Here is a 26,122-nt window from a genome sequence, read left to right as displayed (position 1 = left end):
CCATTTTAACAGGAGGGAAGTGGGTGGGATGAATTCAGAGTTGCCTCTGTGTATGTCAGGCATTAAGAAGATGACTGAGTTCCTGAGTGATGAGGTTTGTTTTGTAAGGTAAGAGACAAACATGATGGTAGAGGTTTGGAGGCAGGGCAGGGTTGGAAAGGACAGTGGTTAAAGATGATTAGAGGTTTAAATGGAGTGGAAATGATTCAGAATTTTTTTTTTTTTTGGAAGATTGTAAGAGTGAAATTACCATGGATGTATAGATGTGTTTTTAGGTAATGTTGGCGTTAACTTTATGGTGGAAACTTTCTGGCCTGTTCCTGTGAATACATGGCTGGCTGTTAACATGTAGGCACCAGAGAATGTGGGTGATGGGATTCCTCCAGCATTTGTGCTTTGCTCTGTGGGATCAGGAGCAAAGGTGTTAGTGCATTTTTGAAATGATGGACCAGCTCAAATGAATAAAAAGCAAAGAAACTAGAGAAAAGAGATGAGGATTCTTAAAATGATGGTGATGATGGCAATGAGATTGTTGTTAAAAACAACCTCATTTCAATTCCATTTTCTTTATGAGCATTACAGGTAAATTAGAAAATTAATATCCATCATGTGATGTTTTCTATACTTTGATTTTCACAGGTCACATTTTAGGGAAAGATCTATTTTTCTTGCCAAAATGATTACTTAAGTTTAGCTATTTAGTAACATATCATGTCAGCACACACAGAATAAACTATCATCTTCAACCTTGCAGATTTGGGGGAGATTAAATTTCTTGTTTATGTAAAAATAATCATAGAGTTGACTACCTCTGCTTATGTAGAATTAATGAAAGTTGACATTTTCCAGATTTCTTTTTTTAGTGACTTATCACCGAAAACAGAACATAATGAAAAGAAACCAGCAGCTCTAATAGATGAACTATATGATAAGCAGTATCCATTGCAGTTATCCATCACTTATTCTCCACAGTTCAGATTGGTAGCGTTAGACTTCATATGGAATGCAGAAATACTCTATGCTGCCACTGCATTTTAAAATGAGATTTCACATACTTGTGGATAGGAGGTGATACCACATCACTGAAATAAGCTATTGTTATTCTGACTGTTGATTACGGCAGTAATTTTGACTAGCATTGCAAACATTTCTAGAATCATCTGTGTGATTTTCTTCCTTTGTAGAAAGGAACCATAGATGCAAATCGGATACACTCTCAGGTGCATAAGTATGCAGCTGGAGGCTGTGATCCCAGTTCTCCGTATTCTTTCTTCTGGCCTGATGCTTCACACCATTTCTGTCCTTTATCGAGCCCATCTTTGCATGAAATGTTCCCTTGGTATCTCTAATTTTCTTGAAGAGATCTCTAGTCTTTCCCATTCTGTTCTTTTCCTCTATTTCTTTGCATTGATCGCTGAAGAAGGCTTTCTTATCTCTTCTGGGTATTCTTTGGAACTCTGCATTCAGATGCTTATATCTTTCCTTTTCTCCTTTGCTTTTCACCTCTCTTCTTTTCACAGCTATTTGTAAGGCCTCCCCAGACAGCCATTATTTCTTTTCCATGGGGATGGTCTTGATCCCTGTCTCCTGTACAGTGTCACAAACCTCATTCCATAGTTCATTAGGCACTCTATCTATCAGATCTAGGCCCTTAAATCTATTTCTCACTTCCACTGTATAATCATAAGGGATTTGATTTAGGTCATACCTGAATGGTCTAGCAGTTTTCCCTACTTTCTTCAATTTAAGTCTGAATTTGGTAATAAGGAGTTCATGATCTGAGCCACAGTCAGCTCCTGGTCTTGTTTTTGTTGACTGTATAGAACTTCTCCATCTTTGGCTGCAAAGAATATAATCAATCTGATTTCGGTGTTGACCATCTGGTGATGTCCATGTGTAGAGTCTTCTCTTGTGTTGTTGGAAGAGGGTGTTTGCTATGAGCAGTGCATTTTCTTGGCAAAACTCTATTAGTCTTTGCTCAGCTTCATTCTGCATTCCAAGGCCAAATTTGCCTGTTACTCCATGTGTTTCTTGACTTCCTACTTTTGCATTCCAGTCCCCTATAATGAAAAGGACATCTTTTTTGGGTGTTTGTTCTAAAAGGTCTTGTAGGTCTTCATAGAACCATTCAACTTCAGCTTCTTCAGCATTACTGGTTGGGGCATAGACTTGGATAACTGTGATATTGAATGGTTTGCCTTGGAGATGAACAGAGATCATTCTGTCGTTTTTGAGATAGCCTCCAAGTACTGCATTTTGGACTCTCTTGTTGACCATGATGGCTACTCCATTTCTTCTGAGGGATTCCTGCCTGCAGTACATATAATGGTCATCTGAGTTAAATTCACCCATTCCAGTCCATTTTAGTTCACTGATTTCTTAGAATGTCGACGTTCACCCTTGCCATCTCTTGTTTGACCGCTTCCAATTTGCCTTGATTCATGGACCTGACATTCCAGGTTCCTGTGCAATATTGCTCTTTACAGCATTGGATCTTGCTTCTATCACCAGTCACATCCACAGTTGGGTATTGTTTTTGCTTTGGCTCCATCCCTTCATTCTTTCTGGAGTTATTTCTCCACTGATCTCCAGTAACATATTGGGCACCTAATGACCTGGAGAGTTCCTCTTTTGGTATCCTATCATTTTGCCTTTTCATACTGTTCATGGGGTTCTCACGGCAAGAATACTGAAGTGGCTTGCTATTCCCTTCTCCAGTGGACCACGCTCTGTCAGACCTCTCCACCATGACCTGCCCGTCTTGGGTTGGCCCACAGGCATGGCTTGGTTTCATTGGGTTAGACAAGGCTGTGGTCCTAGTGTGTTTAGATTGACTGGTTTTCTGTGAGTATGGTTTCAGTATGTCTGCCCTCAGATGCCCTCTTGCAACACCTACCATCTTACTTGGGTTTCTCTTACCTTGGGCATGGGGTATCTCTTAATGGCTGCTCCAGCAAAGCCCAGCCGCTGCTCCTTACCTTGGATGAGGGGTATCTCCTTACCACCACCGTTCCTGACCTTCAGCGTCAAAGATGGGCTAGATAAAGGACAGAAGTGGTATGGACCTAAGAGAAGCAGAAGATATTAAGAAGAGGGGGCAAGAATACACGGAAGAACTGTACAAAAAAGATCTTCACAACCCAGATAATCATGATGATGTGATCACTAATCTAGAGCCAGACATCTTGGAAAGTGAAGTCAAGTGGGCCTTAGAAAGCATCACTACGAACAAAGCTAGTGAAGGTGATGGAATTCCAGTTGAGCTGTTTCAAATCCTGAAAGATGATGCTGTGAAAGTGCTGCACTCAATATGCCAGCAACTTTGGAAAACTCAGCAGTGGCCACAGGACTGGAAAAGGTCAGTTTTCATTCCAATCCCAAAGAAGGGCAATGCCAAAGAATGCTCAAACTACCTTACAATTGCACTCATCTCACATGCTAGTAAAGTAATGCCCAAAATTCTCCAAGCCAGGCTTCAGCAATTCGTGAACTGTGAACTTCCAGGTGTTCAAGCTGGTTTTAGAAAAGGCAGAAGAACCAGAGATCAAATTGTCAACATCCACTGGATCATGGAAAAGGCAAGAGAGTTCCATAAAAACATCTATTTCTGCTTTATTGACTATGCCAAAGCCTTTGACTGTGTGGATCACAAGAAACTGTGGAAAATTCTGAAAGAGATGGGAATACCAGACCACCTGACCTGCCTCTTGAGAAATCTGTATGCAGGTCAGGAAGCAACAGTTAGAACTGGACATGGAACAATAGACTGGTTCCAAATAGGAAAAGGAGTACGTCAAGGCTGTATATTGTCACCCTTCTTATTTAACTTCTATGCAGAGTACATCATGAGAAATGCTGGGCTGGAAGAAGCACAAGCTGGAATCAAGATTGCCAGGAGAAATCTCAATAACCTCAGATATGCAGATGACACCACCCTTATGGCAGAAAGTGAAGAGGAGCTAAAAAGCCTCTTGATGAAAGTGAAAGAGGAGAGTGAAAAAGTTGGCTTAAAGCTCAACATTCAGAAAACGAAGATCATGGCATCCAGTCCCATCACTTCATGGGAAATAGATGGGGAAACAGTGGAAACAGTGGCAGACTTTATTTGTTTGGGCTCCAAAATCACTGCAGATGGTGATTGCAGCCATGAAATTAAAAGACGCTTACTCCTTGGAAGAAAAGTTATGAGCAACCTAGATAGTATATTCAAAAGCAGAGACATTACTTTGCCGACTAAGGTCTGTCTAGTCAAGGCTATGGTTTTTCCTGTGGTCATGTATGGATGTGAGAGTTGGACTGTGAAGAAGGCTGAGCGCCGAAGAATTGATGCTTTTGAACTGTGGTGTTGGAGAAGACTCTTGAGAGTCCCTTGGACTGCAAGGAGATCCAACCAATCCATTCTGAAGGAGATCAGCCCTGGGATTTCTTTGGAAGGAATGATGCTGAAGCTGAAACTCCAGTACTTTGGCCACCTCATGTGAAGAGTTGACTCATGGAAAAAGACTCTGATGCTGGGAGGGATTGGGGGCAGGAGGAGAAGGGGACGACCAAGGATGAGATGGCTGGATGGCATCACGGACTTGATGGACATGAGTCTGAGTGAACTCCGGAAGATGGTGATTGACAGGGAGGCCTGGCGTGCTGCGATTCATGGGGTCTCAAAGAGTCGGACAGAACTGAGAGACTTAACTGAACTGAACTGAACTGATCTGATGCTTCATGTTTGTTTGATACGCTCTTCTGCCTGGTTTGACCTCACATATGTCTAGAAATTCTCTCATGTAGTTTTTGGAAGTCAGCCTGGTTGGGAATAAATGTTAAATAGTCAGATGCATTTTTGGCCTCTTCAGACACTTATGATGGATTTTAAGAGCACATCTCCAAGGTTATACTTTGCATATAAACGTAACCATTTGAGAGGTCACATTGATAAGGATTGTACATGAAACTGTGTTTGCTTTAATATTCATATCAACTGAGCAATAGGTCCTGATTGAAATTAAGTTTTATAAACCCATTTTGGCAAACCACCATCATTAATGCATTTAAATACACTTGTTTACTGGGGAATCAACCTCCGTTTACATCATTTTTATTGGAAATAGTCAAACATTTATGGTGTGCCTGTTTCTGATGGTGCATTCTAAGGGAAATTACTTTCAGCATACATTAAAACTATATGTACATGTGACTGTGTAACTGAGTTTGTGTGTGTGCATGCCAAAGAGATGTCTTTGCTCTACTTAAAGTTTATTTTTAAATTTATGGCCCTTTGAAAGTCTCTGCTGATGAGTTGTTTTTCCCCAGTTATCATGATTTATTTCGACCTGCTTTTTTTGTTTCTAGAGTTTACATGTTTCCTAGAGTTTTAAAGTTTAAATGTTTAAATAATATTGTCTTAGGTTTTTAAAAATAATGTACATTTTAACATTAGTTAAAATTTTTGAGTTATTTTCATTCCATCCTTATTTTTAGAATTTAGATATTTTCAGTGAAATAATTGATCACTTGTTTAAAATACATAAATGCTATTATGTAGCTTTTATATTCATAATACATCGTAATAAATGAGAAGCATATGAGTCCCCCAAGCAAATGGAAACTTATTTCAAAGAGCTTACATGCACTTAGTTAAGACTTACTTAAATACTCTTACTTCAAACTTACTCTCGCTCTCTTTTTTTAGATTTATTTATATAGGGGGAGGGTGCTGTGGAGAGTCTTCATTGCTGCACTCGGTCTTCCTCTAGTTGCAGGGAGCTTGTCGTGTGCGAGCTGCTCATTGCAGTGGCTTCTCTTGTTGCAGACAAGGTCTGGGTGCACATGCTTCAGCAGTCGCAGCATGTGAGCTTACAGGCTCTAGAGTGTGGAGTTAGTAGTTGTGGCGCTTAGGCTTAGCTGTGTTGCGGCATGTGGTCGTCCCGGACCAGAGATCGAACTGGTGTCCCTTGCATTGCAAGGCAGATTTTTAACCACTGAACCACCAGGAAAGCCCAAAACTTTCTCTTCTTCTTTCCATTTTTTAAAAGCTTAGACTAAAACATTTCAGGGATTTGCTTAAGAAATACGTGGATTTTATTGTAAAAATGTAGATGTGAGAGGACGTTTATAAAGAGTGATAAACAGAAGGAACTTCTTCTTCAGAACAAGTGAGGAAAGCAAAGAGACTAACACTATTCACACCATCCTCTGTGCTCAAGTATCCTATGTATAACGACTATAATCGGGACAACAGTCCTGTACGGTAGGTAGCATTGACACATCTTAAATGTGGTGGACCAGAGTCTCTCACCTCCTAGGGGCAGAGCCAGACTTCAGATTTCAGAGTCATGTTCAGTGCTTTCTCCAGGCCGAACTGCTTCTCTTTCTCTCGTGAAAGAGTGATACTTTGCACAGGTGGAGGACACAGACAGGAGCCTGGTACCCTGCCCCTTCAAAACCAGCTCATACAAAAGCCTGAAGCAGAGGAAGTGGAGATGTTGAGGAACATTGTATTCTAAAGAGCATCTGCTGCCAGGGGTTTGCAGGTGAATTTAGGACTCTGAAAGCATGAATTTAACAAAGAGAATCATGGCAGTGAGGTTATTCCAGTGAGTCAAAAATAATACTTAAACTTTTTTTGTTTTTGAGTTTTTGCTCTCTAGTACGAAAACCTTGTAGAAAAGGTGGAAGCTATGAATATATTAATATTTAAGATACCAGGACAAAAAATGGGATAGGCACCAAAAGATAAATCCTGAAAGAATGGCATTCACAATTTATTTATTCTAATATTTAGAAACACACCTCAAGAGATTTCTGTTTTGAACTTGGTGGAAGTATTTTAAAAGCAGTAGTCAGCTATGTAGAGTTCAAAACCAGAAACGGAAAGCCTGGCTGGGAGGTTACCAGAGGGATCTCGGTAAGGCCTGAAGCAGGCTTAGATGCAGTTTTATTTTGAAAGTCAAAACAACAGGATTCTAAGGGTATCAGATATGCAGGCTGTAAGAGAAAAAAAGGAGCAAAAAAATGACTCTGAGGGATTTTGGCTTGAGAATATTGCTCCAAATTATAACTTTAAAGGGTGTAATTTATAATAATGCTTTTTAAAGTATTCTTATTATGTAGGAAGTTTCAAAATTAAAAAGAAATAACAAGAGTAATCACAAGAATGTTGTTTTTATTTGGATTTGTCTGACATCCAGAAATTAACAGTGCAAGTTCAGACAAATCAGAAGCATCCAGGCCCTTGGAAATGAAAAACAACTCATTTAAAAAAATAGATCAAAAGAAAAATAAACAGTTCAGTAGAAAACGTAAGACCAAAATCATCAGCATGAGATGAATCTTGAAAGATGAAAAAGAGGTCAGGAAGAGAAGGGGCTCAAAGATTTCAGGCAGCAGGACAGCCCATATTAAAGCAAGACTAGTGAGAGAGCATTGGAGAAGGCGATGGCACCCCACTCCAGTCCTCTTGCCTGCAAAATCCCACGGGCAGAGGACCCTGGTAGGCTGCAGTCCATGGGGTCGCAAAGAGTAGGACACGACTGAGCGACTTCACTTTCACTTTTCACTTTCACACATTGGAGAAGGAAATGGCAACCCACTCCAGTGTTCTTGTCTGGAGAATCCCGGGACGGCAGAGTCTGTGGGGGCACACAGAGTCGGATACGACTGAGCGACTTCACTTTGATTTTTATGCATTGGAGAAGGAAATGGCAACCCACTCCAGTTTCTTGCCTGGAGATTCCCGGGGTGGTGGAGTCTGTGGGGGCGCACAGAGTTGGACACGACTGACGCGACTTAGCAGCAGCAGCAGCAGGGAGAGAGCATGGCACCCTGGGACACTGAATGTACAGGGTGGGCTCAGTTAAAGGAGGGAATGGTGACACATAGGCAAGGGCCCACCATCCATGGCATCGTGTGACATCGCAAGACATGCCAGCTAGCCACACTGCATCCCGAATGCTACACAGAACCACACTGGGAGAGAGATTTCCACAAAGATGAGTATTCAGTCCACACGAAAAGATTTTTATTTAGTATGTTGTTCTGCTCTTCCCCCCTGGGTATTAACAAACAGTAAGTCTTACTCTTTTTTTTTTTTTTAAACCAATCTATGTTAGAAAAATATAAAACCAAAAAGTAAATCACATCTACTTTGTTTCCAGAAAACTTCCCCCTAATTTTAGTCAACTTAGTATCATACACGTAGGAACTTACCAACATTTTTATGCTCTTAACTAGTTTTTTTCTTAGTTACCATCTCTAACCCAATTTTGTAATAAACATAAATGATTTCAAATTAAATGTAATCATTGCTACATTATTTTGCCTGAGTATTTACCCATTTCATCTCTTCCATTAAAGTTGAAGTAGACTGAGGGCGAGAACCCCATTGCAAGAGTTTTTTTGAAATGGCAAAAAATATTTTGGTTGGTAGATACTATTTCTCCCAGAGCTCCTGTGCAGATGTTTCTCAATAAACTGCACTAAGAATCTCAGAAAATAAAAATTATAAACAAACTAAAGCAATAGTATATATATGTTGTGAAGGTTTATTTTCAGTTAAAACTTTTATGACTTGAATGTTTCATACAGAAGTGTTTTAGAGAGTAATTTTATAATGTATATTAGCCATTAACATTACAAGATCATTGGACCCAGGATATCATTGAAAACATTTTCTAAGAAAACAATAGAGGGTTGGAGAAAAATTCTGTTGTATAACTGCTATATAATATTCATGTTTAAATTACTTAGGTGCTCAACAGAGAACTGGAGCTGTGAAAACAGGTGTAATAGTTATTTGATGTAGGACATTACCTGCTTAGCTCTTAGTGTTGTTGGTTGATTGTATGGTTTGGTTGGACAAATGAGAGAGCAAGAGGGTGAGGCAGGCAAGGAGGTTGGCCTTCTTAAGAAAGAGGTTTAGAGCCACTGAAAATTATAACAACTATAGCCACATGAAAGTGAAAAACCCAAGAGAGAAATTACTTGTATTCTATGAGAATCAACTACAGCACTTAAATCTGGAGTAACACATGAAAATGAAATGCATGTGAAAAATTAATAAAGGAAATACACATGATTATTCCTCAGGTTGAGGTTGTCGTTATTGTTCAGTCGCTCAGTTGTGTCTGACTCTTTGCAATCCCATGGACTGCAGCACGCCAGGCTTCCTGTCCTTCACTATATCCTGGAGTTTGCTTAAACTCATGTCCATTGAGTCGGTGATGCCATCCAACCATCTCATTCTCTTCTCCTGCCTTCAGTCTTTCCCAGTATTAGGGTCTTTTCCAATGAATCAGCTCTTCACATCAGGTGCCCAGAGTATTGGAGCTTCAGCATCAGTCCTTCCAATGAATATTCAGGACTGATTTCCTTTAGGATTGACTGGTTTGACCTCCATGCTGTCCAGGGGACTCTCAAGAGTCTTCTCTAGGACCACAGTTCAAAAGAATCACTTCTTTCGCACTCAGCCTTCTTTATGGTCCAAGTCTCACATATGTACCTGACTACTGGAAAAAGCATAGTTTTAACTATATGGACCTATTGGGCAAAGTGTTGTCTCTGCCTTTTAATACCTTGTCTAGATTTGTCACAACTTTTCTTGCAAGGAGCAAGTATTTTTTAATTTCATGGCTTCAGTCACCATCCTCAGTGATTTTGGAGTCCCAAGAAAATAAAATCTGTCACTGTTTGCCATTTTTCTCTATCTATTTCCCATGAAGTGATGGGACCGGATGCCATGATCTTTGTTTTGTGAATGTTGAGTTTTAAGCCAGCTTTTTCACTCTCCTTTTTCACCTTCATCAAGAGTTGCTTTAGTTCTTCATGTTCTGCCACAAGGGTGGTGTCATTTGCATATCTGAGGCTATTGGTCTTGATTTCAACTTGAGCTTCATCTAGCTTGGCATTTCACATGATGTACTCTGCATATAAGTTAAATAAGTAGGGTGACAATATACATCCTTGACGTTACTCCTTTCCCAATTTTGAACCAGTCCGTTGTTCCCTGTCTGGTCTGACTGTTGCTTCTTGACCTGCATACAGGTTTCTCAGGAGGCAGGTATGATGCGGTGCTTTTATATAATTATTAAAACTACACAAATTCTTAGATTTTAAAATAAATATATATTAACCTGGTAGTAGCTATGGAATGCACTATAGGTCTGTGCTAAGATAAGCCTGTCTCACTGAGTCTCTAGTATTACTTTGCTGTGTGTGTGTGCATGCCTGCTTAGCTCTTAAGCATGTTTGACTCTTTGCAGAGATATCCTTATTCATTTCTGGGGAGCTATGCTAAGTTAAGATTTAGGACATAACCATATATCTGTTGTTGAATGTCTGCTTTGAATTTAGCTTACTAAATAATAATTTAGCTTGGTAGAGCTGGGTACTATTTTTTTCTGTTAGAATTACTTCACTGTGTCTATGTAGTTTTAGAGTATATATGTTTGTGGGTAGAGTAAGTAAAACCCATTTTTCTTCTGCATGCAAATTTGATCTCCTTCTGCATGAGATTTTGATCTTAACTATCTAGCTCTATTCTCTTGAAAACTTGATGAAAATTACAATGTCAGCTGTGTTATTATGTCAGCAACATTGCTTATAATAAAAATTATTCTGGATCTGGATTGGAAGATCTGTTAATAACTTGATGGAAGGCATAACTTTGCACATCTTTGATCTAAGTGACTTTTACAATGGGCATGACACTTGTGTGGTGTGAGGTTTTAATAGAGTGTCTCCCATATCTATCCCATATGGATCTCATCTCCAGAACTGATGGACTGCTTCAGGGACTTAACAAAAGAGAAACACCCAATGCTGCTCTTTTGGCAAACTGTAGTCCCCTCCCTACATCTTTCTGAGTAGACTTGGTGCCAATGGGACTTTAGATGGTCTTTCAGACCCCTAGAGTGTATTGCAGTAGTATAATTCTACTGTTTTTAATTTTCAAAGTGAGAAAAATATTTTACTAGTTATCAGTTAATTCATTCTGTTTTTTCAGTACTTTGGAAAGAACTCTAGATGATGAGTCAAGAAGACATGTGACTCTTAGTTACTAAATAATGAGTTCTGTTACCTTGAACAAGTCACTTAATCTTTCTGAAAGTCACTTCTCTTATTAGACAAAAAAATTTCACAAATGTCATTATTGATGGCCCTTCCAATTTTAAATCCTGTAGTTCTCTGATTTTCTTAACATCATAAGTTAGTTTTTAATCCTATCTTAAGGGAGCATCCCAGATTTTTTTAACCTGGCAGATAATCGGGTAGCTGAAAGCCTGCGATGCTGTAGTGTACATTTTATCAAATTTAAGTTTGGGAAAGTTGTCACATTATAGCTGTATAGTTCCAAAAGAAACATTTACTATATACAATAAAATACAGTGTTCAATAAAACAATTTAAAGAATTTAAATTAAAAATACTTGAGAAACTTTGGGAGGGGTAAACCAGTTAGAATGAAAGCTTGAAAAGTTTTTGATAATTTTAAAATTTCATCTCAACTTCCATTCATAGGTTGTGAATTGGCTTGAAGGGCCTGGATCAGAGCAACTGAGAGCCCAGTGGGGAATTGGAGACTCCATCCGGGCTTCCCAAGCCCTACAGCAGAAGCATGAAGAGATCGAGAGCCAGCACAGTGTGAGATGCTCTTTCCTCTGCAAGTTGCAGTGCTGTTGTCAATGATAATTTATAGCATGTGTGGTCCTCTGTGACAAGTTGCTATATACTTTGGTTTATGGTCATAAAGTACAGTGTGGTTATCAAGTACATTGATAGCACTTGACCACTCTGTTCATATTCATTAGATGTTTGGTTTTGGTTTTCAGTTTAGAAACACAATTCATGTGAAATTGTAAAAACCACAGTAACAGAAGAAAGAGTGATAGTACATAAATAGAACCTTCATCTGTAGTCTTGAATTTTAAAAGTATTATCTCAGGAATAGGAGCTGTAAGTTAAATACAAATCATTGAACATTTCTTCTTCAGCATAAAAGGAAAAAAAGCATGTTGGAACCTATGAAATGCATAAAATAGTTCCATTCAGTTCAGTTGCGCAGTCTTGTCCAACTGTTTGCGACCCCATGAACTGCAGCACACCAGGCCTCCCTGTCCATCACCAACTCCCGGAGTTTACCCGAACTCATGTCCATTGAGTCGGTGATGCCATCTAACCATCTCATCCTCTGTTGTCCCCTTCTCTTCCTGTCCTCAGTCGTTCCCAGCATCAGAGTCTTTGCAAATGGGTCAGCTCTTTGCATCAGGTAGCCAAAGTATTGGAGTTTCAGCGTCAACATCAGTCCTTCCAATGAACACCCAGGACTGATCTCCTTTAGGACGTACTGGTTGGATCTCCTTGCAGTCCAAGGGACTCTCAAGAGTCTTCTCCAACACCACAGTTCAAAAGCATCAATTCTTTGGTGCTCACAATTCTTTACAGTCCAAATCTTACCTCCATACATGACTACTGGAAAAACCATAGCCTTGACTAGACAGACCTTTGTTGGCAAAGTGTCTCTGCTTTTGAATATGCTATCTGGGTTGGTCATAACTTTCCTTCCAAGGAGCAAGTGTCTTTTAATTTCTTGGCTGCAATCACCATCTGCAGTGATGTTGGAGCCCCCCAAAATAAAGTCAGCCAAGTTTCCACTGTTTCCTCATCTATTTGCCATGAAGTGATGGGACCAGATGTCAAGATCTTAGTTTTCTGAATGTTGAGCTTTAAGCCAACTTTTTCACTCTTGTCTTTCACTTTCATCAAGAGGTTCTTTAGTTCTTCTTCACTTTCTGCCATAAGGGTGGTTTCATCTGCAAATATTTAGATTTTTCAATTATAGAATTTTATTTTTATGTCGCTTTCATGTGCTAATTAGGAACATTACAAAGACAGTATGTATACTGTGGGCCCTTCCATATTCACAGGTTCCACATGCTTCTGAGGAGTCAACCAACCAGAGATCGAAAATATTAAGGAAAAAAAATCCTTAGGTAAAGAGCAAAACTTGAAGTGCAGTGTTTTAACCAATAGGTGGCACTGCATTGTCACCTTGAGGACAGGTTGGTTGATGCAAGATGCACACATTAGCTTATGACGTTTAAGATGTTCTAATATTAAAAATTTTCTTTTCTCTTCGTAAATAAAAGTCAGCACTTTAAAGCTTATATTGGAATTGTTCAGGTCTTCTGAAACTGACAGATTTCTAGTATATTGATTGCTTAATATGGGTAAAATTTGGAGAAACTTTTAATATGCCAGTTTGGGTTCAAGCAAGCTGTTAAATACTAAATTTTAGATTCTTTATAAAAACATAATTCAGAAATAAAGCTAAAACAATCCCAAATCAATAAGGATTTTCAGTACTAATATATGGAAAATTAAAATCCTGCTAATAAAATCCTGCTAGTAAAATCCTACTAATATGACAGAAAGTGGTCCAGTGGAGAAGGGAATGGCAAACCACTTCAGTATTCTTACCTTGACAACCCTATGAACAGTATGAAAAGGCAAAAAGATAGGACACTGAAAGATGAACTCCCCAGGTCAGTAGGTGCCCAATATGCTACTGGAGATCAGTGGAGAAATAACTCCAGAAAGAATGAAGGGATGGAGCCAAAGCAAAAACAATACCCAATTGTGGACGTGACTGGTGATAGAAGCAAGGTCCAGTGCTGTAAAGAGGAATATTGCATAGGAACCTGGAATGTCAGGTCGATGAATCAAGGCAAATTGGAAGTGGTCAAACGGGAGATGGCAAGAGTGAACATCGACATTCTAGGATCAGCGAACTAAAATGGACTGGAATGCGTGAATTTAACTCAGATGACCATTATATCTACTACTGTGGGCAGGAATCCCTCAGAAGAAATGGAGTAGCCATCATGGTCAACAAAAGAGTCCAAAATGCAGTACTTGGATGCAATCTCAAAAATGACAGAATGATCTCTGTTCATCTCCAAGGCAAACCATTCAATATCACAGTAATCCAAGTCTATGCCCCGACCAGTAATGCTGAAGAAGCTGCAGTTGATGGTTCTATGAAGACCTACAAGACCTTTCAGAACAAACACCCAAAAAAGATGTCCTTTTCATTATAGGGGACTGGAATGCAAAAGTAGGAAGTCAAGAAACACCTGGGGTAACAGGCAAATTTGGCCTTGGAGTACAGAATGAAGGAGGGCAAATGCTAATAGAGTTTTGCCAAGAGAACGCACTGGTCATAGCAAATACCCTCTTCCAACAACACAAGAGAAGACTCTACACATGAACATTACCAGATGGTCAACACCGAAATCAGACTGATTATATTCTTTGCAGCCAAAGATGGAGAAGCTGTATACAGTCAGCAAAAGCAAGACCAGGAGCTGACTGTGGCTCAGACCATGAACTTCATATTGCCAAATCCAGGCTTAAATTGAAGAAAGTAGGGAAAACCACTAGACCATTCAGGTATGACCTAAATCAAATCCCTTATGGTTATACAGTGAAAGTGAGAAATAGATTTAAGGGACTAGATCTGATAGATAGAGTGCCTGATGAACTATGGAGGGAGGTTTGTGACATTGTACAGGAGACAGGGATCAAGACCATCCCCATGGAAAAGAAATGCAAAAAAGCAAAATGGCTGTCTGGGGAGGCCTTACAAATAGCTGTGAAAAGAAGAGAAGTGAAAAGCAAAGGAAAAAAGGAAAGATAGAAGTGTCTGAATGCAGAGCTCCAAAGAATAGCAAGACGAGATAAAAAAGCCTTCCTCAGCAATCAATGCAGAGAAATAGAGGAAAACAACAGAATGGCAAAGACTAGAGATCTCTTCAAGAAAATTAGAGATACCAAGGGAACATTTCATGCAAAGATGGGCTCAATAAAGGACAGAAATGGTATAGACCTAACAGAAGCAGAAGATATTAAAAAGAGGTGGCAACAATACACAGAAGAACTATACAAAAAAGATCTTCACGACCCAGATAATCACAATGGTGTGATCACTCACCTAGAGCCAGACATCCTGGAATGTGAAGTCAAGTGGGCCTTAGAAAGCATCACTATGAACAAAGCTAGTGGAGGTGATGGAATTCCAGTTGAGCTATTTCAAATCCTGAAAGATGATGCTGTGCAAGTGCTGCACTCAAAATGCCAGCAACTTTGGAAAACTCAGCAGTGGCCACAGGACTGGAAAAGGTCAGTTTTCATTCCAATCCCAAAGAAAGGCAAGGCCAAAGAATGCTCAAACTACCGCACAATTGCACTCATCTCACACACTAGCAAAATAATGCTCAAAATTCTCCAAACCAGGGTTCAGCAGTATGTGAACCGTGAACTTCCAGATGTTCAAGCTGGTTTTAGAAAAGGCTGAGGAACCAGAGATCAAATTGCCAACATCCACTGGATCATGGGAAAAGCAAGAGAGTTCCAGAAAAACATCTTCTGCTTTATTGACTATGCCAAAGCCTTTGACTGTGTGGATCACAATAAACTATGGAAAATTCTGAGAGAAATGGGAATACCAGACCACCTGACCTGCCTCTTGAGAAACTTATATGCAGGTCAGGAAGCAACAGTTAGAACTGGACATGGAACAACAGACTGGTTCCAAATAGGAAAAGGAGTGAGTCAAGGCTGTATATTGTCACCCTGCTTATTTAACTTCTATGCAGAAATCTCAATAACCTCAGATATGCAGATGACACCACCCTTATGGCAGAAAGTGAAGAGGAACTAAAAAGCCTCTTGATGAAAGTGAAAGAGGAGAGCGAAAAAGTTGGCTTAAAGCTCAACATTCAGAAAACGATCATGGCATCTAGTCCCATCACTTCATGGGAAATAGATGGGGAAACAGTGGAAACAGTGTCAGACTTTATTTCTTAGGGCTCCAAAATCACTGCAGATGATGATTGCAGCCATGAAATTAAAAGCTCTTACTCCTTGGAAGGAAAGTTATGACCAACCTAGATAGCATATTCAAAAGCAGAGACATTACTTTGCCGACTAAGGTCCGTCTAGTCAAGGCTATGGTTTTTTCCAGTGGTCATATATGGATGTGAGAGTTGGACTGTGAAGAAAGCTGAGTGCCGAAGAATTGATGCTTTTGAACTGTGGTGTTGGAGAAGACTCTTGAGAGTCCCTTGGACTGCAAGGAGATCCAACCAGTCCATTCTGAAGGAGATCACTCCTGCATGTTCATTGGAAGGACTGATGCTAAAGCTGAAACTCCAGTACTTTGGCCACCTCATGCGAAGGGTTGACTCATTGGAAAAGACTCTGATGCTGGGAGGGATTGGGGGCAGGAGGAGAAGGGGATGACACAGGATGAGATGGCTGGATGGCATCACCGACTCAGTGGACATGAGTCTGAGTGAACTCCAGGAGTTGGTGATGGACAGTGAGGCCTGGGGTGGTACAACATGGCGTTGCAGAGTCAGACACGACTAAGCAACTGAACTGAATATGTAGTTCTCTATCAAGGAGCATCAGTAACAAGTTTTCTTGATTTTTTGAATACTAGGTAAGCACAACTGAAAAATATTGAAGTGTAGGAAATGAGTGTATGATAATAACAATTTAAAATAATTTTAAAGTATTCTATTCCAATCATAAACCTAATTTTAGCTTTTCATCCTGATGATTACCTCTCTTCTAGTATTTGAACCCCCAAGATCGATTCTTACCTACTATCTTATTCCAAATCCCATATCTTGGTGGTGGTTTGTTTTTGTTTCATGTATATATGTGTTTGTGGGTGGAAGGGCTATGAAATAATCATTTTCTATGCAGTTAAATGTTTTTGAGAGGTAGACCAGAGAATGACCATAACTGAACTGAATGTAGCCTGTTCATCTAAGGTTCCAGGAATTTTATGTTCCCTTATTTCCTAGGAAGGAGCATTTTGAAATAAAGTATATGTGTGACATATATTTACATATATTTATATGTGTGTGTATATATTTATTTATATTTGTGTTTATATATATGGATATATATAGTTATTTCTCTGTATCCACGGGTGCTGCATTCTCAGATATGGAGAGCCAAGAATGAGGCTTGAGCATCCGTAGATTTTGGAACCCCTGCACCAGGCCCCCACAGATACAAGGGACAGCCATATGGAGCAGGTTTTCTCAACCTTGGCATTATTGATTGATTTATTGATAAATTTTTGTTGCTCTGCCCTCCCTGCCAAAATAATGAAGGAGCTATGTCTGATTCTAAGACCAACCACTCCACTACAGTCTACAGACTGTGTTGCTTGTGCAAGGCTTTGCTTTTGCAATGATCTTCTCTGTTACCAGCTGGAGTATTTCTTTCGGTGTACAAATACTGTATTATACATTAAAAACAAAATATATGCTCAAGATATGTGCATTTTAATATAAATTAATATAATAATATATAAATTAATATAAGTTAACATTTAAAAAATATTCCCTTTGGCCATACTTTATCTTCTCAATTCTCATTCTTTTTTTAATTAACTCTGATCAGGATTTATGTCCTTCCCACTCTATCAGAATTTTAGTCCTTATCTTATTGGACCTCTCAGTAAATTTTAATAAAGGTGACCACTTCTCCCTCCTTTTTTACTTCTTTCCTGAAACACACAGCTCCTTTTTGGCCTCTTCTGCTCGATCTCTTTCCTCTCATTGCCCTCTGAATTTAGGAGTGACCCAGGGTTCAGCTTTCCAAAGGCTCTTTTCTTTTGAACCAATACTCTTTGTGTTTGGATAATTTCATGTAGTCCCATGCCTTTAAATAACATCTGTTGGCTAATACTTTGCAGATTAGTATCTTCAGCCTTGACCTATACCCAACTGCAAACAGTTTCATATCTTTCAACTTTACCAAATTTGTTGATGAGCTCTAGTGGTTTTCTGGTGGTGTCTTTAGGATGTTCTGTATAGAGTATCATGTCATCTGCAAAATGTGACACTTTTATTACTTCTTTTCCAATTTGGATTCTTTTATTTTTTTTTCTTCTCTGATTGCTATGGCTAGGACTTCCAAAACTTTGCTGAATAAGAGCAGTGAGAATGAGCATTCTTGTCTTGTTCTTGATCTTAGAGGAAGTGCTTTCAGCTTTTCACCATTGAATATGATGTTAGCTCTGGCTTTTTCCTTTGTGGTCTTTATTATGTTGAGGTTTGTCCCCTCTATGCCTAGTTCCTAGAGAGTTTTTTTTTTTTTTAATCATAAATGGATATTGAATTTTGTCAAAAGAATTTTCTGCATCAATTGAGATGATCATATGGTTTTTATTTTTTAATTTGTTGATGTGATGAATCATACTGATTGATTTGTGGGTACCGAAAAATCCTTGCACCCCTGGGACAAATGCCACTTGATAACAGTGTACGATCTGCTTGAAGTATTGGATTTGGCTTGCTAGTAATTTGTTGAGGGTGTTTTGTTTTGTTTTGCTTGTTTCAAAAGTAGGTCTTTAAAAATATTTTTATTGTACTTGATTTACAATGTGTTAGTTTCTGCTGTACAACAAATCGAATCAGTTATACATATACATATATCTACTCTTTTTAAGTTTATTTTCCCATGCAGGCCATTATAGAGTGTTGAGTAGAGTTTCTGGAAACTTTTTCTCATGAATGGATGCTGAATTTTATCCAAAGGTTTTCCTGCATGTGGTCTTCATTTCTGACAGGTGAATCTGATGGAGGAAGCAGAGTATGGCATGAGCATAGGCTGTGCCCTGGGAGTGGTTATAGCCCCTGACACAGTGCAGAAGTGAGGACAGGAGGCTCTTGAGTGCTAGACTCGTGAGCTGAGAACATGCTGAGGTCAGTGGATGGGTGAACCGCATGGGGCTGTAGGAGCTGGCATACTAAAGGGTGTGAATGGGGGCGTCAGTAACTGGTGGTCAGAGAGGGGGCTGTATGTAGTACATGGTATTAATAACAGATTTTGTGTCTGCTGGAGTAGGTAGCTGAGGTGTAGCTGAGGGCAGGACAGGTGGAAGTGAGGGAGGGGTCAAGGAACCAAGCGTGCAGTGTTGGTCGGACGTCTGCGCGGTAAAAGTCAGGAAGAAGGCTGACGCTGAGAGGGAGGCCGAGAAGTCTGCTGGCTGAGATGAGAGCGCGCAGCAGGAGAGGTTGGCAGGATGGAGTCCGACAACATGCACTTTGCAGGAGACGTGGTGTTTGAGAGAAGGATGGAAGAAGTGGTTTGGAAATAAGAGTGAGGCAGCCATCTCCCTCCCCTCCAGGCTCGTGGTCGGTCACCTGTCGACACAGCAGCAGCAGTCAGCAGAGCGGCAGGGCTCACTGCTCTCTCTGAGGATGATGGGTTTCACAGAGAACAGGAGAGAGAGGGAAACATTTAGAGGCCAGCCATGAGGAAATAGAGTTTGCTGTTGGCAGGAGTTATTCCAGGGATCTCAGTGAAAGCATTTGAATGCTGGAACTTTTTGTCCTCAAATTATTTTGATTTAAAAAAACTCATATATGTTCCTTAGTATATCTGGAGATACTGTAAAATGTAGTGTATTCTTCAGGAGCTGATTTGATCCTTAATTTACTTTACAACGTCTCTGTTACAGGAATGGTTTGCAGTTTATGTGGAACTTAATCAGCAAATTGCAGCACTCTTAAATGCTGGGGACGAGGAAGATCTTGTGGAACTGAAGTCGCTCCAGCAACAACTTAGTGATGTTTGTTATCGACAGGCCAGTCAGCTGGAATTTAGGCAGAATCTGCTACAAGCAGCTCTTGAATTTCATGGTGTTGCCCAAGATGTAAGTGACGACTCTGATTGCTTTTCTTTGCTTCAGATTATCTGAGTACTTATCTGCACATCATTTTTGCAGGTTTGCATGTCTCTTAATTATTTTTCTGGAACAGTAAAATTTACTGGTGGGGGAAAACAAGATAGACTTTTGATTTTTTTTTTTTAAATTTTATGTTACATTATTTTGCATGCAACTAAACTTTTTTTTTTTTTAATCTAAATAGAGTGTCCCAATGTAATTGATAGATTTCATTTGGATAGTTTTTTGATGTTCATGTTTTATAACATAGATTGAAATGAAAGTTTCAACACTTTTCTGCATTCTGCTGACCTGGACGTACTGTCTTCCTGGTGCATGCATCTGTGTGTTCTGTCTTTCAGATAATGTGTATTCTAATTATGTGTCCTTGTCTTTTAACAGCAGAGTTTTTTCAAGTATAATCGTGGTAACTTCATTAGCTATAAACCTCATTAATCATTAAACACTGTAGATGCTGATTACATCAGGGTTATCTCTTTGGTGTCCCTCTGCTTTAGTTGTCTCAGCAGTTGGATGGCTTATTAGGGATGTTGTGCGTAGATGTAGCACCAGCTGATGGAGCATCGATTCAGCAAACTTTAAAACTGCTTGAAGAGAAGCTGAAAAGTGTTGGTAAGCAGATTTTAAAAATGCTGAAACATAAGGGTTCTTTTTTAAAAATACTACCATGGTTAGACAAGTCAACTTATACTGATCTCATTATGATCATTTACAGGGAACACAGGAAAAATTAGTATAAAAAGTTTTTATCCCCTTAAAGGGTGTAATTTATGCTACAGTTCTTGTCTTTCGTTGGTGGCCCGTCACCTTCCTGCATAAGGCCTTCGGCCTTTCTGGCTCACCCAGCCGAATCGACAAGCGCTGTGTCTTGCATATTCTATGAGCGGTTCCCTGTAGTGCATGCACACCTGCACTTAGCTGTGGAGTGTTCTGTGGTAAACCCTGTATGCCCCACACTGTGTTTTATGCAATGATTTTTGTTGTTGCCATATCCTAACCTTGTGAAAAGAATAGTTGGTTTGGTTCTGTGCATTTGTCTCTCCAAACTGGGAATATTGCCAAGGTTACATACTCTCCAGGGAGAGGATGGTTCGGTTTTATTAAGCTACTACCCTTACTTGACACCATAGCCTTTTGACTTTTACTACAGGTAGAAAATAGAGAGCGGTTTCCCAGGTCATGACTGGGAGAAGTGAATAGTGGCTGTGAAAATGAGGGGGTGGAGAGTGTGTGTTACCGAGCGGGACATTGGGCAAAGGGAAATGGAGTAGAGAAAGCGGAAACTTAAGGCAGCGATTTAGTGCAAAATGGTGGCATGTGATTGAACCAGTTTAATTAATTTTGAAAAGGACTTGAGGGAATGGGTTTGAAAAATCATGCTTGTATTGGCATTTTACTTGCTTATAGTCTTTGTTATTTTAATGGATGATGTAATTACATGTTTAGTATCTAATTTGCCAAATGAAATTTATTTCAAAAATGTCACAAGTTTTCTTGAGCAATGTTTTTCCTTTAAAAATGGTAAAGGAATTCCAATATACGTACCTCATTTAAAGTCTTATAAATACATCCTAAGTGTTGCTTCTGGTTGAGTATAAGCTGACAGCACCTATATTCAAAATGTTCAGTGTCCTTTTACAGTAAGAACACAGTGCTTGACTGTTTGAATGTCTTGTGGCTCTGATATATTTTTTGAACAAAGCATTTGCCTTCTCTTATGTTCTCCTAAAAACTGAACTATGTAAAAACAGAAAGGAAAGAATTGAAAATCTTACTCGTCAAGACAGGAATTCTCACACTTTCTACTTGCAATTTTGAAAAGTAATTAGTTATCTATGAAAGTTCACCTTTTAGAAATTCTCTTTAGAGAGAATTTGAATGAGAGGGAGCTCCCGTTTGAGCCATGTTTAAATGGGTTTTATTGATTGAGATATCCAGAGGGCTCCAGACCAAAGTAGTTTAATGTACAAAGCTGTTATCCTAGCAATCCAAGTACAGTATCTGCTGAGAGGGTTTAATTAAGGGAGGGAAAGCTTCTCTTGTTTAAGAGATTAAATCTGGTAACTTTTGTTTTAGATGTAGGATTGCAAGGTTTGCGTGAAAAAGGTCAAGGTCTTCTGGACCAGATCTCCAATCAGGCGTCCTGGGCCTATGGAAAGGATGTAACCATTGAGAATAAGGAAAATGTGGACCACATACAAGGAGTGATGGAAGACATGCAGCTGAGAAAACAAAGGCAAAGTTCGACTGTTCATGTTAATTTTTGCTGAGACAACATAATCTTTATGAAAATGAAAATTGATACATTTTCCATACGAAGTAGAAATTCTTACCTGTTACATAGTAGGCATGTAGTAAGTTTTTGGTAAATGTAATGGTTATTGTGTATAATTGTACTAACAAATAATGGCCATTCATGTGATGGGTACCTTTCGCCTTTTTACTCAGTGATAAAAATTTCATTTCCATTCGAGTGCATCACATTCTTTATCCCCAGTATAGCCTGTGACTCATCTGTATTTTAAGACTCTGGAGAATCTGGCGTTTCCATTTGCATTTAGTTTAGAGTTGCTATTAAATTGATCATACATTGATCTGTTTCTTCATCTAAACCTCACACAAACTGTCACTCATCCATTGTTCTCATATTTGCTGTAGAAGGATTAGACAGTAAATTCTGGGTAAGGTAATGTTTAGTTTCATTTGTTATATGGTAGAACTAGAAATTTAAAGGGTTCTTTGAAAACTCAACTTGCAATAGCAATTGCAGAATACTGCAAAATAAAGGATTAAATTAATATATGCTAGTACATACAGGCTATCATGGTTGTATGAAATTTTTGTACACTTAGAAATTTCAAGGGCATCAACAAAACCTCACAGAAACTTCCCTCTGCATCACAGACAAAACAGTCATTAGATAGAAATTCCTTCTATCCTCATAGTTGCAAAGTTTATCCATTTCATTATTTTCATCAGAAGGATGAAAAAGCTCTGCTCTTATCAAAACTGTGTATCCCCATGTCTCCTCACTAAGTCAGTTCCTGCTCTTTACTCTAATCCCTACCTTTCATTCAAATGCTTTGTTATTGTTCAGTCCCCAGTCATGTCCAACTCTGCAATCCCATGGACTACAGCATGCCAGGCTTCCCTATCCTTCACCATCTCCCAGAGCTTGCTCAAACTCATGCCCATTGAACTGGTGACGCCATCCAGCCATCTCTACCTCTGTCATCCCCTTCTCCTTGAATCTTTCCCAGCATCAGGGTCTTTTCCAGTGAGTTGGCTCTTAGAGTCAGGTGGCCAAAGTATTGGAGTTTCAGCTTCAGCATCAGTCCTTCCTATGAACATTCATGGTTGATTTCCTTTTAAGATTGACTGGTTTGATCTTCTTGCTTTGTCCAAGGGACTCTGAAGAGTCTCCTCCAACAGCAGCAGTTCTTTGGCACTCAGCTTTCTTTATGGTCCAACTCTCACATTCATACATGACTACTGGAAACACCATAGCTTTGACTAGACGGACCTTTGTGGGCAAAGTCAAGTCTCTGCTTTTTAATATAATGTCTAGGTTTGTCATAGCTTTTCCTCCAAGGAGCAACTGTCTTTTAATTTCATGGCTACAGTCACCGTCTGGAGTGATTTTGGAGCCCAAGAAAATAAAGTCTGTCACTGTTTTCATTGTTTCCCCATCTTTTTGCCATGAAGTTATGGAACCAGATGCCATGACCTTCATTTTTTGAATGTTGAGTTTTAAGACAGCTTTTTCACTCTCCTTTTTTACCTTCATCATGAGGCTCTTCAGTTTCTTTTTGCTTTCTGCCACAAGGGTGGTGCCATCTGCATATCTGATGTTATTAATATTTATCCCAGCAGTCTTGATTCCAGCTTGTGCTTCATCCAGCCTGATATTTTGCATGATGTACTCTGTATATAAGTTAAATGATCAAGGTGACAGTATGCAGCCTTGATGCACTCCTTTTCCAATTTTAAACCAGTCTGTTGTTCTGTGTCTGGTTCTAACTGTTGCTTCTTGACCTGCATACAGGTTTCTCAGGAGACAGGTAAGGTAATCTGGTATTCACTTTAAGAATTTTCCACAGTTTGTTGTGATGTGCACAATAAAGGATTTAGCATAGTCAATGAAGCAGAAGTCGATTTTTTTCTGTTGCTTTTTCTATGATCCAATGGATTTTGGCAGTTTGATCTCTGGTTCCTCTGCCTTTTCTAAATCTAGCTTGTAAATCTGAAAGTCCTTGGTTCATGTACTCTTGAAGCTTTGCTTAGAGGGTTTTGAGCATGACCTTGCTTGCATGTGAAATGAGTGCAGTTGTGTGGTAGTTTGAACATTCTTTGGCATTGCCCTTCTTTGGAATTTGAATGAAAACTGATCTCTTCCAATCCTGTGGCCACTGCTGAGTTTTCCAAATTTGCTGGCATATTGAGTGCAGCACTTTTATAGCATCATCTTTTAGCAATTGGAATCGTTCAGCTGGAATTCCATCACTTCTGCTAGCTTTGTTCATAGTGATGCTTGCTACGGCCCATTTGACTTTGCACTCCAGGATGTCTGGCTCTAGGTGAGTGATCACACCATTGTGTTTGTCTGGGTCATAAAGATCTTTTTTGTATAGTTCTTCTGTGTATTCTTGCCACCTCTTCTTAATACCTCTGCTTCTGTTAGGTCCATATTGTTTCTGTCCTTTCTGGTGCTCATCTTTGCATGAAATTACCACCTCCTCTTCAAACCGTTCTTTCTCTCCCTTGAGCTCTCCTCCTTGACAGCTGTCATTGAAGATCTAATCTGCATTCATACTTCCTCACTGTCTCCAGTTTACTTTTCAACCCTTCTTTGTCTGACCTCTCCCCTCACCACTTCACTGAACTTGCTCTTACTGATGTCATCAGTGACTGTAATTGCCACATGTCAATGAACTCTTCATCTTGCTCAAAATCCAGGGAATTCTTTTGGTTCTGACGTTGCTTGACCACTCTGAATAGCATTAGGGACAACTGACATTTTTTTTTTTTTCTGTTTGAAACTCCCTGATAACTTTATATACTTTAAAAACACTTTTATGATTCTCCTGGGCACTCTGTTTCTTCTTGGTTTTCTCCACTGATTTCTTGTCCTCTCGCTAATTCCACTGCTTTCAGGGTTTGTCCTGAGGCCAAATCCTCTTCTCACTCATTGTCGTCTCCCCAGACAGTCTCACTGCTTTAATGACTTTCTTCAGTATGACCATGATTGGGTAGTTATGGCTCTGACCCAGATCCCTCCCCTATACTTTGGACCTGTAATTCCTCTTACCTACTGAGCTCATCCACCTGGGTGCCCCAGACAATACTTAAAACTCCCTTGTATGGATTGGAATCACTGTCCTCCAAAACTGGCTCTTCTCCTTTAGTTTCCTGTCCCAGTTAAAAATACCATCAGCTACCAAACTTGGGATTTATCCAAAGGATTTACCAAAATCGTTCTCTTTCTTTTCTCTTACAGCCTCCTCAAATGCCCAAGTTCTGCTGTCTCTGAATCCTTTTTTCACGATCTTAGCTCTACCTGCTTCCTTCCTTGCTCCTCTAGTCTGTTGTGCGTGAGGGCCATCTTTGTAAATCGCTCATCCAGTTCCCTAACTTCTTGTGGGAACCCCTCTCAGTTACTTCCCGTTTCCTCAGATGAAGTTCAGTCTCCTTGGAACAGTGTAGGAGACCCTTCGTAATCCAGTCCTGTATAATCTTACCTCCTTTAACTTTCCTAAAAAACCACACACTTATTTTCACTTTCCTGAATGCATCATGTGGTTTCAACCATCCAGAGTACTTAGAATACTTCTTCCCTCATTTTCTGCCTGGTGTATTCCTACTTATTATTCAAGACTCTGGGGTACTTATCCCTGGAAGCCTTTTTAGATTTCTTAGGCAAGTTTTTACTTATTCCTCCCTATTCTCATATAGCTCCACATCAGTATTTATCACACTGTTTTTTTAAAAGTCCATCTTCCCAAGTGGGACCATCTTAATAAGTAGAAACCATGTCTTGTATTTTCAAGCACGCTGTCCAGCACCTGAAAATATATGTTAAATATGATATTCATCATTGATGTGTCTTACCTTGTCTTTTAGCTTCCGATTTTAAAAATATATATAATCACTTCTCTTCAGTCCCTTGTAGGATTATTTAACCAAATTGCCCTTTAAAAATATGTTATAGATCGTGTTGATGGCATTCTTGTGAAAAAAAAAAAAATAGCCTGTGACAATGACCTAGCTATTGTTATCAAGCTTCCTTAAGAATATCAGCTCTGGTGGAGCCCAGTGTCTCCTGGGTGGCTTGTTAGTGGTGTTCAGTACTGCCATGAGA

General features: G+C 39.5%; 1 protein-coding gene across 1 annotated transcript in view; it reads left to right on the top strand.

Annotated features, from left to right (window-relative positions):
* The window catches only part of SESTD1 (SEC14 and spectrin domain containing 1), a 99,145-nt gene that overhangs the window by 57,236 nt on the left and 15,787 nt on the right, over positions 1-26,122 (top strand). Inside the window, exons 9-12 of the mRNA XM_040227727.1 lie at positions 11,511-11,633; positions 19,537-19,731; positions 20,262-20,376; positions 21,841-22,000. Of these exons, the coding sequence (XP_040083661.1) occupies positions 11,511-11,633; positions 19,537-19,731; positions 20,262-20,376; positions 21,841-22,000 (593 nt within the window). The remainder of the gene's footprint in view (positions 1-11,510; positions 11,634-19,536; positions 19,732-20,261; positions 20,377-21,840; positions 22,001-26,122) is intronic.

Source organism: Oryx dammah, unplaced genomic scaffold (genome assembly GCF_014754425.2).
Source record: "Oryx dammah isolate SB20612 unplaced genomic scaffold, SCBI_Odam_1.1 HiC_scaffold_27, whole genome shotgun sequence".
Lineage (NCBI taxonomy): Eukaryota > Metazoa > Chordata > Mammalia > Artiodactyla > Bovidae > Oryx > Oryx dammah.
The sequence above is the reverse complement of the archived record's forward strand: the minus strand, read 5'-3'. Positions and strand labels throughout refer to the sequence as shown.